Consider the following 15512-nt stretch of genomic DNA (forward strand, 5'->3'; position numbering starts at 1 on the left):
ATGTTATAATGAAAGTATTTGTTGCCAGGATCAGGGACACCAACCGAGACACCATTAGAAAGACGGAATGGGGGTGATATACCTTTATGTATACCAATGTATCCAAGGCAACAGAGGAGCAGTTTAAAAAGAGGAGCTTTAGCGTCAGTCGGAGAAACTACATGAGACGACTGGTCTCCGGAGGCCTCGAGTTTGGGAACACCTTCGGGAAACCAACGGCTACTAATAACAGAACAGACGACGCCTCAGTACCTGGTCCCGGTCGGTGACGGAGGCTTTTAACACGGCGTCGCCGAAGTGTTACGTGGTAGCCGGGCTGGTCAAACTGCGGAGGGTTATCGTTCACATCCTCGACCGTGACCGACACCACGGCGTCCGCCGTCTTCAAACTGTCGTCGGTCTGGGCCATGTTGTGGAGTACAACCCAACAATTAATGAGCAAACAGAGTCCGGTGAACTAAAGTTAGTTCTCAATATTTATTCAGTAATAAAAAGCAGAGTTAATGCTCCCGTACAGTTTAACGTGCACGGTCCTAAGTTGAACACCCAACAGGGTTGAGTGTCCAAGGAAAAAGGCGCTTAAACAGAGTGCGCGGAAGCGTCATATAGGATTCCTCTTATCAGGTCCCATTGGATTAAAAGTCAAAACTGATGCAGACGGGGCAAGGTTTATTCCAAGCCTGTCCGGTAGGAGCACTGGGTACCTTCCACCCACACTGGCTTCACGTCCCGGCTTCTTCTTATCAGTGTGTGAGCATGTTGTCGGAGTATGAAGGTGGGGGCATGATCGGAGCTGGTATAATTCAGTCTCGCAGGATGGGTTGCCCTTGACTACCGGCTGGGATTCTCCTGTTTATCCTTTTTCTCCTTTGCCCCAGTTTAGATAAGGGCAGTGTGTGCGCTGGGACCGGACGCTCCCTTCTGAGTTCGGCCTTGGGCTCTCATAACTCGACGCGAACTTACGTGACCTTAACGCTAGGGCCAATGCTGTGTGTGTTGTTTAGGCTGAAGCAAGCTAGTGTGCAGATTTACCTTAATGCTCTATTAAAATGCTCTATAAATGTGTTGTCTAGGCTGAAGCAAGCTGATGTGCAGATTTACCTTAATGCTGTATTAAAATGCTCTATAAATCCCCCTTTCCACACCTGCTAGGTGTGGAATCTATTCTATGCATAGTTGGCCCCCCTTCTTATACCTGAGGGACGTCATACGTGCAGTCTTCGTCGGTGCTTTCTACGGTCAACAGGGGGTAGTTTCCAGCCTTATAGGGAGGTGGAGGGGGCTTCTCTTTGGTCAAACCTAGTTCCTTAAGGGAGGGCGTCTGTAAGCCTGTGGCTGGGCCGGAGCCCCTAACAGTCGTCTCGCTACCTTCTCCATTGTCCAAATCGGCCACGTCCCTCCTTACTTCAGCAAGGGAGCGTGTTGGTGCAGATGCTGGGGAACAATGTGTCAAGTGATGCCAGGGCGCTCCTGATTTGCCTCTGACCTGGACCGAGTGTGAGGTAACCTCCTTCACTTCGTACGGTCCAGTCCACCTGGGGTCATTCCACTTTCTCTTGTGAACCTTGACCCTTACCCAGTCACCTATTTTCACGGTCTGGTCCTCTCCTTCCGTTGGCTCTTTCTCGAGAGTTTTCGCCACCTGGGTAGAGAGGGCTTAGACCAAAGATGTCAATTCGCGCATATAGTCAGACTTCTCTATCTGACTGACATCCAGGGATGGCATATGACCTCCATCCCTGGGTGGTCCTGGCATAACCCTTCCGGTCAGGAGTTTGTGTGGTGAGAGGTGTGTGCCTCCCCCTTTTGACGATCTCATGGCCAAAGAGTGTCAAGGGGAGTGCCTCTACCCACGTCATCCTGTTCCCTGAGCATGCTTTAGCTATCTTGGCCTTCAACGTTTGATTAGCTCGTTCCACCAGTCCCTGAGACTGTGGATGGTACACGGACCCATAGCTGTGAACGATGCCCAGACTTGTTTCCACCTCCTGTAGCAACTTGTTGCTGAAATGTGTTCCGTTGTCGGACCTTATTCTAGCTGGTACCCCATAGCGAGGTAGCAGCTCTGTTCGTAACCACTTTACCACTGTTTTGCTGTCTTCCCTTCGGGCAGGTATTGCTTCTACCCATCTTGAGAATCTGTCTACCATCAGTAATAGATATCTCTTTCCCTGTACTACATTTTCTGCCCCCATATCAGTATAATCTATACTTATGTCTTGGAAACAGGCTGATGGTACAGGATAGGATCCCATTGGTGTTTTGTATGGTTTTCTAGAGTTGTGCGCGCCACACACTTTGCACTCTTAGCAGTACAATTTAACCATACTGTCTAGGTGGGGGTGCTGTTGTTGTTGGGGGGGAGGGCCGTGCTGTGGAGGGTGGTCGTTGGGACGGCGGGGGCTTCTGCACTCCCTCGAGTAGTGGCCTGGTTTGCCACAGTTGTAGCAGTAGATTGTCCCTCCAGGGGCTCCTCCTCCTCCTCTACCTCTTCCTCCACCTCTTCCTCCGCCCTCTCATGGCTGCCATGGTTGTTGGTACTGCTGCTGTTGTGGGCCTTGGTTGCCTTGTAGCAGTTGGGTGGCTAGGGCAGTTAGCAACAATGTGTCTGTGCTTGGGGCGGCAGGTGCTACAGGCTCTGGGGCTGGTGCCGCTGAGGCAGTCATTTGTTTTGCTGTTCTGGCACCTTCTTTCTTTTCCATTTCTTTTTGCTGCTTGCAATCTTTTTCGTGCGTCGAGTACTATGGCATTGAGTTGGGCTCGACTCGGGGGTCTAAACTGTGGCAACAGACCTGCTTCCTCCCATCTAGTTATCAACTTTTACGCTATCTTTCCTTTTCTTGCCTTTTTCTCTTCTTGCTTCATCCTGCTTCTCAACTGCTCTCCGTATGACGCCATTTCGTCTTATCTCCTTGCCTCGTTCCTTCGTATCACTTCCTCAATCCCTCTTCTGCCTTTAACTGTGTGTTGGTGTTTGTGTGTGTGAGTGTGTGTGTGTGTGTGTGTGTGTGCGCTATGTGCACTGGGGTGGATGCGGAGGTGTGCGCTGTCCCTACTCTATGCTCGGCCTTTTCTCAGTCCTACGTAAAGTAATACTGTCAGTATTGAAACGTACAGTACCGCTATGAGTACTCACCCGATTATTCCCTAATTTCTCTGTCTCCTAATTATCCCGGTGTTCTGCGCCAACAAGCGGGCTATCGCAACGTGTCCGGTTTGCGTGTCACTATCGGTCCACTCTGGTTGCACTTGGAGGGAAACGCAAGTCTGGTCATCGTCACTAACTACCCAGCTATCATCGTTATTCATCACTTTTATCGTCTTTTCATCTCTTTCTGCTAACAAACATCGCCGTACCGTTCCGCACCCGTATCGGTCTCCGTAGAGAATTGCTGCAGTTTTTCCTTCTGCAAACAAACACTGCCGTACCGTTACGTAACTAAAATAAAAACTTGTACTATTTGCAATTGATCAAATACGTACTATTTTGCTTTGGTTAGTGGTCTAATCCGCGGCCTGTTTTCGTGCCTTGAGAGTACTGACTTCCTCGCATAACCCAATAGGCCGTGAACGATCGCTTACTCCACACCGGAGTATGCTTCAGCGACCAGAACAGCCCGTAACTTTGTAATGCTGTTCATTCTGTACACATGACATCTATTGCTTCTGTCCATCCGGGGAGAGGGATCCTCCTCTGTTGCTCTCCTGAAGGTTTCTTCCCTTTTTTCCCTGTCAAAGGTTATTTTTGGGGAGTTTTTCCTGATCCGATGTGAGGTCCTGGGACAGGGATGTCGTATGTGTACAGATTGTAAAGCCCTCTGAGGCAAATTTGTAATTTGTGATATTGGGCTATACAAAATAAACTGAATTGAATTGAATTGAATGTGTACTTTAACTCAGAAACAGTCAATCTGGAGTTACAGTGTCGGCACCTTGATGTTGACGGAGATCAGGCTGCTCTCCTCTCTGTCCAGAGCCGTCAGCAAAGACACAACTCCACTGCTGGAGTCCATGTTGAAGTTACTCCGATACTTGTCTGGAGACACTGAACGTATAAAGATGATGTTAAATATTTCCCTTCATGGGCAAAGTATTAAAGTCTATTGTCTTGCTGGCTTTTGCCGGCCTCAAACTCCGACCACCATCCATCACGACATACCCCCACGTCCGACATCGTCAAACATGGGCGGGCTGATGCTCAGTCATTAGCTCAGCTGTCCTTTAGTCACATGATAACTTATTAAACCACATGCTGTGTCCTCCTCAAAGGCTGCAGATTAAACTACTTTACGTATCACTGTGGCAGGAAAAAACATTATTGGCATTCTAATGAAGTGGTTATAGGAATAAAATAAATAATGGCAAAAAAAAAGAAAAAAAAAGATGGGAGGAACTGGTGTTCGCTGGGAGTCCATATAAATATGTTAGCACCACACGTTACTACTGTACTGCAGGAGTTCCCAAATGACAAACAGACAGACCACGATAGATGCTGAGCCAAGCTTTAATGAGAAAGAGCAGAGGTTTTGGCAATGCTTTACAATAGTACAGAGACATATGTGCAAACAAAATGAAAATAAGCTCTCATCGACTGTTTGAACTGTACACATTTCATTTCTTCCTTTTCCGTTCATCCATTCACATTAATTTAAATTGCAGTACAGAGGCGCATGATGCCTTCTCGTCATCTGAAATGTATTTTAGGACTAGAAAAATAAAGTTGAATTCTGCCATTTTTGCTCCAGCCCAAATAAAACACACTGGCTGTATTTTTGAGGACTGGGAATCCTTAGTATCAATACAACTGCAGGCAATACAAGTTTTAACTGGCTGAGAGGGAAGTTATTAACTCTATCAAAACACATTTTTATTAAGCGTGCAAGGCTGATTTGTCAGTGTCACTGGGTTCAGATTATCAGTCCTCTGCGCCTCCCACCCATGCTACCTTTCCTTCGTCTGATGCTTCCTCTACGCCTGCTTTTCCTTCCAACCCTGCTACCTTTCCTTCGTTTGCTGCTTCCTCTACGCCTGCTTTTCCTTCCAACCCTGCTACCTTTCCTTCGTTTGCTGCTTCCTCTACGCCTGCTTTTCCTTCCAACCCTGCTACCTTTCCTTCGTCTGATGCTTCCTCTACGCCTGCTTTTCCTTCCAACCCTGCTACCTTTCCTTCGTTTGCTGCTTCCTCTACGCCTGCTTTTCCTTCCAACCCTGCTACCTTTCCTTCGTTTGCTGCTTCCTCTACGCCTGCTTTTCCTTCCAACCCTGCTACCTTTCCTTCGTTTGCCGCTTCCTCTACGCTTGCTTTTCCTTCCAACCCTGCTACCTTTCCTTCGTTTGCCGCTTCCTCTACGCTTGCTTTTCCTTCCAACCCTGCTACCTTTTTTGCGTTTGCCGCTTCCTCTACGCTTGCTTTTCTTTCCAACCCTGCTACCTTTCCTTCGTTTGCCGCTTCCTCTACGCTTGCTTTTCCTTCCAACCCTGCTACCTTTCTTTCGTTTGCCGCTTCCTCTACGCCTGCTTTTCCTTCCAACCCTGCTACCTTTTTTGCGTTTGCCACTTCCTCTACGCTTGCTTTTCCTTCCAACCCTGCTACCTTTCCTTTGTTTGCCGCTTCCTCTACGCTTGCTTTTCCTTCCAACCCTGCTACCTTTTTTGCGTTTGCCGCTTCCTCTACGCTTGCTTTTCTTTCCAACCATGCTACCTTTTTTGCGTTTGCCACTTCCTCTACGCTTGCTTTTCCTTCCAACCCTGCTACCTTTTTTTCGTTTGCCACTTCCTCTACGCTTGCTTTTCCTTCCAACCCTGCTACCTTTTTTGCGTTTGCCACTTCCTCTACGCTTGCTTTTCTTTCCAACCCTGCTACCTTTTTTGCGTTTGCCGCTTCCTCTACGCTTGCTTTTCTTTCCAACCATGCTACCTTTTTTGCGTTTGCCACTTCCTCTACGCTTGCTTTTCCTCCCAACCCTGCTACCTTTTTTTCGTTTGCCACTTCCTCTACGCTTGCTTTTCCTTCCAACCCTGCTACCTTTTTTTCGTTTGCCACTTCCTCTACGCTTGCTTTTCTTTCCAACCCTGCTACCTTTTTTGCGTTTGCCGCTTCCTCTACGCTTGCTTTTCTTTCCAACCATGCTACCTTTTTTGCGTTTGCCACTTCCTCTACGCTTGCTTTTCCTTCCAACCCTGCTACCTTTTTTGCGTTTGCCACTTCCTCTACGCTTGCTTTTCTTTCCAACCATGCTACCTTTATTGCGTTTGCTGCTTCCTCTACCCTTGCTTTGCTTACCAACCTTTCCTCCCCCCGTTCCTCTGCCACCGCCTGTTGGTCCCCCTCCACCCATTTCTCCCCCTCCACCCGGTGCTGTCTCTTCTCCTGTGGCTATGGCCGGGCCACCCCCTCCACCCGGTGCTGTCTCTTCACCTGTGGCTATGGCCGGGCCTCCCCCTCCCCCTCCACCCGTTTCTCCCCCTCCACCCGGTGCTGTCTCTTCACCTGTGGCTATGGCCGGGCCTCCCCCTCCACCCGTTTCTCCCCCTCCACCCGGTGCTGTCTCTTCACCTGTGGCTATGGCCGGGCCTCCCCCTCCACCCGTTTCTCTCCCTCCAACCGGTGCTGTCTCTTCACCTGTGGATATGGCCGGGCCTCCCCCTCCACCCGGTGCTGTCTCTTCACCTGTGGCTATGGCCGGGCCTCCCCCTCCCCCTCCACCCGTTTCTCCCCCTCCACCCGGTGCTGTCTCTTCACCTGTGGCTATGGCCGGGCCTCCCCCTCCACCCGTTTCTCCCCCTCCACCCGGTGCTGTCTCTTCACCTGTGGCTATGGCCGGGCCTCCCCCTCCACCCATTTCTCCCCCTCCACCCTGTGCCGTCTCTTCTCCTGTGGATATGGCCGGGCCTCCCCCTCCACCCGGTGCTGTCTCTTCACCTGTGGATATGGCCGGGCCTCCCCCTCCACCCGGTGCTGTCTCTTCACCTGTGGCTATGGCCGGGCCTCCCCCTCCACCCGTTTCTCCCCCTCCACCCGGTGCTGTCTCTTCACCTGTGGCTATGGCCGGGCCTCCCCCTCCACCCGGTGCTGTCTCTTCACCTGTGGCTATCGCCGGGCCACCCCCTCCACCCGGTGCTGTCTCTTCACCTGTGGCTATGGCCGGGCCTCCCCCTCCACCCGTTTCTCCCCCTCCACCCGGTGCTGTCTCTTCACCTGTGGCTATGGCCGGGCCTCCCCCTCCACCCATTTCTCCCCCTCCACCCGGTGCTGTCTCTTCACCTGTGGCTATGGCCGGGCCTCCCCCTCCACCCATTTCTCCCCCTCCACCCTGTGCCGTCTCTTTACCCGTGCCTGCTGCATCGCCTCCGCCCGACGAGCACCCGGTACACCGAAAAGCATCATCTCCCGGTTTGTAACAGCGGAATATGTGGTCGAGGCCGAGTTTAGAGGCCGCGAGCCGCTTGAAGGATTCGGCCAGCTGGGACCCGTCGGCGACTTTGGAGAACACGAGCGCGTAGCCGCTCCACTTCTGAACGACGTCGTTGATCTTGTCGGCGACGTCGTTGGGGTCGGCGGGGCAGCACGGGGCCTCTTCGGAGTAGATGACGAGGAAGTTCCCCGCACTGCCGTTCACGAGGGTTTGCATGCTCTGGAGCACTCGGGCCAAGGCCTCCGGCTGCGCCGCCGCCACCACCCGGACGCCCTGGTACACTTGACCCTCTGAAAGAGTTTGTTTCACTTTGTCTGCCGGGTCCTCCTGCAAGACCTCTGGGAGAGTGTTTATGTCCTGCTTCTCCGGGACGTTCACGGCCAGACTGAAGGCGTCGCCGAGTGCATACCTGCCAAAGAAAAACATGTTATGAGGCTCATGGGTTCAAGTTCATTTATTTTCTTAATGCGCAGCAATTGCAATGAAAATCTTGGATCGCAGGCTTCGTCCAACAATGTACCTTAAATAAATAAAAATTAAATCATGCAAGTGTAAAAACATGAGAATGCATGACATGAAATAATGCGGAAGTTAAAATATATATAAAATGTAATAATACAACTTTTGTGGTAAACAGGTGTACAGTAATAACATCATAACATGTTTTAAAATAATTTTATTAAACTATTTATTGTAAACTATTTAAGATAACTTGCATCACTGTATTGATGCCATGACCTCTTTGTTAATACCATTTTTTAATGACAATCAGTTTTCATTATTATTTTCCTCAGTTACTGTATCTTGTTTATTTCTGAATGTGTCCTGATTCTGGCGATGGCAACTTACACACGCTCCTATTTGAAGATTTCTCATTGTGCATTATAAATAGTAGTAATAGTGGTATTAAAACTGATAAGGTTATTATTGTAGGAGATTTTAATATCCATGTGGATGTTGATAATGATTGCCTTAGTGCTGCATTTATCTCATTGTTGGACTCGATTGGCTTCTGTCAGAGAGTACAGAAACCCACTCACTGCTTTGGCCACACCCTCCACCTTGTTCTTACATATGGCATTGACATTGAGCATTTGGAGGTCTTCCCACAGAACCCTCTTCTGTCAGACCATTACCTCATAACTTTTGAGTTTATACTCCCGGAGTATACACCGTTAGTCAAAGGTTTCTACACCAGATGTCTAACTGACAGTGCTGTAGCTAAATTTAAAGAAGCGATTCCTTCTGCATTTGATTCAATACCACATCTCAATGTGACGGAGGACTCCTGTGCTAACTTTAGTCCGTCCCAGATTGATCATCTTGTCAATAGTGCTACAGGCTCACTGAGAATGACACTAGACTCAATAGCCCCACTGAAGAAAAAGACAGTGAGGCAAAGGAGGTTTGCACCCTGGTATAACCCTCAGACCCGCGACCTAAAGCAAACTTCACGAAAGCTCGAAAGCATATGGCGTTCCACCAATCTCGAAGAATCACGCTTAGTTTGGCGAGATAGCCTTAAAACATATAAAAAGGCTCTCCGTAATGCCAGACCAGTGCCGATCTGTCCTCAAGTGGAGAGAACTTGGAAACGGCTGTATGCCCTGGTGTATATTTGGATAGCTTTTCTCCCATTAACCTAGACCAATTGTCCTCAACGGTTTCTACCGTTTACCTGTCTCTTAGACCCCATCCCGACTAGACGTTTTGCCTTTAATTGGCACCTCTCTATTAGATATTGTTAATGTGTCTTTGCTAACAGGCCATGTAGCACATTCCTTCAAAGTAGCTGTAATTAAACGTCTCCTGAAAAAGCCCACTCTTAATCCAGAGGTGTTGGCTAATTACAGACCAATCCCTAACCTTCCCTTCCTCTCTAAGATCCTTGAGAAAGTAGTCGCAAATCAGTTGTGCGACTTCCTACATCAGAATAGTTTATTTGAGGAGTTTCAGTCAGGATTTAGAAAACACCACAGCACAGAGACAGCACTGGTGAAAATTACAAATGACCTCCTAATTGCATCAGATAAAGGACTCATCTCCGTACTGGTATTATTAGACCTTAGTGCTGCGTTCGACACCATTGATCATGACATCCTATTACAGAGACTGGATCAGTCCATTGGCATTTCAGGTACCGCACTAAGTTGGTTTAAATCCTATTTATCAGTTTGATCTCAATTTGTATTTGTAAACGATGAAGCCTCAATGACCACCAATGTTAATCACGGAGTTCCACAAGGTTCTGTGCTTGGACCAATTTTATTTACCTTATATATGCTTCCTTTGGGCAATATTATCAGGAAACACACTGAAACTTTCATTGTTATGCAGATGATACCCAATTATATCTATCGATCAAACCAGAGGAGACCACACGAAAGCTCGAAAGCATATGGCGTTCCACCAATCTGGAAGAATCACGCTTAGTTTGGCGAGACAGCCTTAAAACATATAAAAAGGCTCTCCGTAATGCCAGACCAGTGCCGATCTGTCCTCAAGTGGAGAGAACTTGGAAACGGCTGTATGCCCTGGTGTATATTTGGATGGCTTTTCTCCCATTAACCTAGACCAATTGTCCTCAACGGTTTCTACCGTTTACCTGTCTCTTAGACCCCATCCCGACTAGACGTTTTGCCTTTAATTGGCACCTCTCTATTAGATATTGTTAATGTGTCTTTGCTAACAGGCCATGTAGCACATTCCTTCAAAGTAGCTGTAATTAAACCTCTCCTGAAAAAGCCCACTCTTAATCCAGAGGTGTTGGCTAATTACAGACGATCCCTAACCTTCCCTTCCTCTCTAAGATCCTTGAGAAAGTAGTCGCAAATCAGTTGTGTGACTTTCTACATCAGAATAGTTTATTTGAGGAGTTTCAGTCAGGATTTAGAAAACACCACAGCACAGAGACAGCACTGGTGAAAATTACAAATGACCTCCTAATTGCATCAGATAAAGGACTCATCTCCGTACTGGTATTATTAGACCTTAGTGCTGCGTTCGACACCATTGATCATGACATCCTATTACAGAGACTGGATCAGTCGATTGGCATTTCAGGTACCGCACTAAGTTGGTTTAAATCCTATTTATCAGATCGATCTCAATTTGTATTTGTAAACGATGAAGCCTCAATGACCACCAATGTTAATCACGGAGTTCCACAAGGTTCTGTGCTTGGACCAATTTTATTTACCTTATATATGCTTCCTTTGGGCAATATTATCAGGAAACACACTGAAACTTTCATTGTTATGCAGATGATACCCAATTATATCTATCGATCAAACCAGAGGAGACCACACGAAAGCTCGAAAGCATATGGCGTTCCACCAATCTGGAAGAATCACGCTTAGTTTGGCGAGACAGCCTTAAAACATATAAAAAGGCTCTCCGTAATGCCAGACCAGTGCCGATCTGTCCTCAAGTGGAGAGAACTTGGAAACGGCTGTATGCCCTGGTGTATATTTGGATGGCTTTTCTCCCATTAACCTAGACCAATTGTCCTCAACGGTTTCTACCGTTTACCTGTCTCTTAGACCCCATCCCGACTAGACGTTTTGCCTTTAATTGGCACCTCTCTATTAGATATTGTTAATGTGTCTTTGCTAACAGGCCATGTAGCACATTCCTTCAAAGTAGCTGTAATTAAACCTCTCCTGAAAAAGCCCACTCTTAATCCAGAGGTGTTGGCTAATTACAGACGATCCCTAACCTTCCCTTCCTCTCTAAGATCCTTGAGAAAGTAGTCGCAAATCAGTTGTGTGACTTTCTACATCAGAATAGTTTATTTGAGGAGTTTCAGTCAGGATTTAGAAAACACCACAGCACAGAGACAGCACTGGTGAAAATTACAAATGACCTCCTAATTGCATCAGATAAAGGACTCATCTCCGTACTGGTATTATTAGACCTTAGTGCTGCGTTCGACACCATTGATCATGACATCCTATTACAGAGACTGGATCAGTCGATTGGCATTTCAGGTACCGCACTAAGTTGGTTTAAATCCTATTTATCAGTTCGATCTCAATTTGTATTTGTAAACGATGAAGCCTCAATGACCACCAACGTTAATCACGGAGTTCCACAAGGTTCTGTGCTTGGACCAATTTTATTTACCTTATATATGCTTCCTTTGGGCAATATTATCTGGAAACACACTGAAACTTTCATTGTTATGCAGATGATACCCAATTATATCTATCGATCAAACCAGAGGAGACCAACCAGCTCGCTAAAATTCAAGCATGTCTTAAAGACATAAAAACATGGATGACCTGCAACTTTCAGACAAAACTGAAGTTATTTTACTGGCCCTGAACACCTCAGAGATCAATTATCTGGTGATGTGGTTTCTGTAGATATCATTGCCCTGGCATCCAACACCACTGTAAAGAATCTTGGCGTTACCTTTGATCGGGACTTGTCCTTTAACTCCCACGTGAAGCAAATCTCAAGGACTGTAAAGCCCTCTGAGGCAAATTCGTAATTTGTGATATTGGGCTATATAAAATAAACTGAATTGAAAATTGAATTGAATATTTATCTTTCTATTTAATTCTAAATTGTGAAGAAGTTTTTGAAGTCAGTTTAAATATGAGCACTTTAAATTATATATAAATAGTCACAGGGTCGTTTCCTAGTCTGTGTGCACATGAATGGTAGGATAGATAGAACGTTTGAATACACAATAATAGTTAGGAGACATTTGGATTATTTGAATTATAATGGGTTGATGGTGTTGACCTTTCCATATTTAGTTATAAAGGTTCTCAACTGGGTCTAAAATGAAACAAATAGGGTTGGTCCGGGGAGGATGTGAAGGTTAACTTAGAGTTTAGGAAAAGAAAACCACTTTTACTACCACTTTCAACAACTCCGACCCCGACTGCCAGGAACCTCGGTGTGACACTCGACAGTCAACTCTCCCTGACTGCCAACATTACCGCGACAACACGTTCCTGTAGGTACATGCTGTACAACATCAGGAGAATACGACCTCTTCTTACGCAGAAGGCGGCACAGGTTCTGATCCAGACTCTGGTCCAGGCTTTGGTCATTTCATGCCTAGACTACTGCAACTCCCTCCTGGCAGGTCTACCTGCTAAGGCCATCTGACCTCTGCAGCTAATCCAGAATGCAGCAGCTCGACTGGGTCTTCAACCTAAATTCACTCAGATTACTCCGCTCCTCCGCTCCCTTCACTGGTTACCAGTAGCTGCCCGCATCCACTTCAAAACATTGGTTCTTGTGTACCGTGCTGCAAACAGATTGGGTGCCGTCTACATCCAGGACATGGTCAAATCAGCCCGTTCACTCCGCTCGGCATCTACCAATCGACTCGTGACTCCGTCACTGCGAGCTAATCACTCGACAAAGTCACGACTGTTTGCTGTTCTGGCTCCTCAATGGTGGAACAGCAGAAAGTCTCTACAACTAAAAACCCATCTTTTCTGACTATACTGATTAGAACTTCAGTGGCACTTGAATGGCACTTACTTATGGTATTACTTATGGTATTTTTGTAGTTTTGGCTTTCTTGAAGAAATGTTACTTTCTTGATTCTTATTGTTCTGAGTTTGTACTCATGGTTGAATTCCCTTATTGTAAGTCGCTTTGGATCAAAGCGTCAGCTAAATGACATGTAATGTCATAAAAAGCACAAAAAAACACAATGCAAAAGTAGTCGTAATAAAATCCTCAGAAAAGACACAGAGGTCCAGGCGTCGTGGACTCACTCCTTCTTGAGGCCTTCTACGATACCCGTGAGCCAGTTCTGGTCGACAGCCGCCCGACTGCCTCCAGCAGAGAGGAAGACGGTCAGCACCACGGCCGCCCAGCGCACGCCGGCCATCTGCACGCAGGTCAGGGGTCACGAAGCAGATCATGAACAACAACAACAACAACAACTCAACTAGAAGAAAACGTGCTGATGCATGTATCACATGTACAATATGTACTGAGATGATGATTGAATGACTCACCTCTGTTGGTTGTGACGCTCTACAGGAAGGACACAAATAGCAGGGATGAGCGTTAAGAGCACAAATACTATTTGATATTCACAAATGCAAAACGGAACAGTGAAAAAATAAAAAACAAAACGCTCAATGACGTTCAAACAGGACTAGTATTGCACCACCATACACTAATTTAAAATTCGAGAGTAATGACCTATTTTCTAAAAGAAAGGCATCCATATTTGTATTTCTATTAATCTAAAAGAATCTGTAAACAGGCCTTTTTTTAATTCCTGCTAAATAACTAACGAACAGGCGTCTCCATATCAGTTAGAAATAACAAAATCACGAGTATTCATGTTAAAAAAAAATAAACAGCAATAATTCTAACAACTGGCCGTTTACGTGACTTTCCAAGTATTTTTTACACTTTACAGAACAAATTATTAATCCTGAAATAAACAAATTGTCCGTTCATGTACCTGCTGTGATGCTCCGGAGACACTTTTCTTCTCGTGTTTGAGGGGAAGACGGTGCTCCTCTTTTCTTTATAGAGGCCGGTGGTCAAACCCCTCGCCGCTCATCGTGTAACCTTATTTCAACATGTCTTTACATTTATTTCAACATTTCTTTACCTTTATTTCAACATGTCTTTCAAAAAGTATGATGAGGAAGATGAGAAATAATTTATCATCCTCCCCGATTGAGAAACAGCTTCACTGACGTGCACATCTTCAAATGTTAATTAACATTAAAACAGAGAGAGTTATACGTTGTGATGTCACATACCAGGTTTCTGTAAATGTGTGTATCCTGTATATTTTATAACTTTTATTATAGACTTCCGGTATAAACATCATCATTTCATCATTTGAAAAAGAAAAAAAAAAGTAAAGTTATTAAAGAAACTAAAAGGACAACAAACTATGTCTTATGTAATAGTAAACTGACATCTTTGTGTTTCTGTCTGGAATCCGACAAAACCAGCGTGATGAGGACATCCCTTTGGGGTCGGGGGTTCGATTCCCCAGATGCCCCTCGGGGGGGAGATAGTGATCATTCTCTATATAGAAGGAAAAGCTCCTGCACATTTAGTGACGTTTCGTTACATCGACTTTCATCAGGTTACTTTTTCGATGAACCAAAATGTTTGTTTTCCCATTCTGCCATATTTATATATAAATGTATATATCTATATATATATAATCATTAATCTTCGTTAAACCAGATGTGACTAGTGGGTCAAAGAGGAAGTCCTTCAGGAGGAACAAACTCAGCGGCACTCGCGTTGTGTGAGATACCTTCATGATCGTCAGATAAGGACCAGATGAAGACTTCTGCTTGGTGGATGACTCGTAGAGTCAACCACAGAACTTCCTGTTTTCATCTGTCGACCTCTTCATCTGTTCACTTAGTTTGTAACAGCTGTCAGGATCTGCAGTTTTTGTGTCTTGTTTTCTGTTTTTTAAGTCCCTGTCTCTCTGTGTCCTCTGTTTGCCTGGCTCGGGGTGAGCCCCGGAGCTTCCAGAAGGGGCTCTACAACCACCACATGGACTCTGGTTCCCGCTGCCGCCCCCGTGCCGCAGTCCACGCCGGTTCTGGTTCCCCATACCCAAGTCATCCTATTATTAGGACAACCATAAAACATCTTACAATCAACATTACAGTTACAATAATACAGTGATCATACTTTCTATGCTTTCCTGATACACATTCTTCATAATATTCTTCATAATATCCCTTATTAATTATCTTATCTTTCTTTATGTATTAATTTAAAACATAGACTCTCTTATTTACATGTGCAAGTATACATAAAAAGGCAGTCTGACCAACGCTGCCATCTGTGGAGACGCAGTCACTAAACTGTCTTATTTGTATATTTTTATATATTCAAGTTGTATATTCAAATTATTTATAGTCTTTAGTTAACATTTAATTAACATCCAGGATCACAGACTAACTCCTTCTTGACGGCTTGCATCACGGTCATCCAACACAGTGCTGCCATCTACATACACATTTAAGTGAAATATTAAATGTGAAATATTGTCATTACGTGGATTAAAAAAAAGACTATAACTTAAATGAGATGACTGTCAATAAATAAATTAAAAACAAATAGGTTGTA

The 15512-nt window shown here is 45.8% G+C and overlaps 2 protein-coding genes across 3 annotated transcripts in view; both read right to left on the minus strand.

The window, feature by feature from the left end:
- Positions 1-15512, minus strand: part of LOC117732666 (E3 ubiquitin-protein ligase TRIM21-like) — a 703346-nt gene that overhangs the window by 441980 nt on the left and 245854 nt on the right. The window lies entirely within an intron of this gene.
- Positions 4489-13978, minus strand: LOC117732440 (uncharacterized PE-PGRS family protein PE_PGRS54-like). The gene is made up of 6 exons (XM_034535386.1): positions 13864-13978; positions 13406-13424; positions 13160-13275; positions 6725-7824; positions 5108-6652; positions 4489-4945 (listed from the first exon to the last, which is right to left on the minus strand). Exons 3-6 carry the CDS (start codon positions 13273-13275, stop codon positions 4908-4910), a joined length of 2799 nt encoding a protein of 932 aa, XP_034391277.1. The 5' UTR covers positions 13406-13424; positions 13864-13978; the 3' UTR covers positions 4489-4907.

Source organism: Cyclopterus lumpus, chromosome 1 (assembly GCF_009769545.1).
Source record: "Cyclopterus lumpus isolate fCycLum1 chromosome 1, fCycLum1.pri, whole genome shotgun sequence".
NCBI lineage: Eukaryota > Metazoa > Chordata > Actinopteri > Perciformes > Cyclopteridae > Cyclopterus > Cyclopterus lumpus.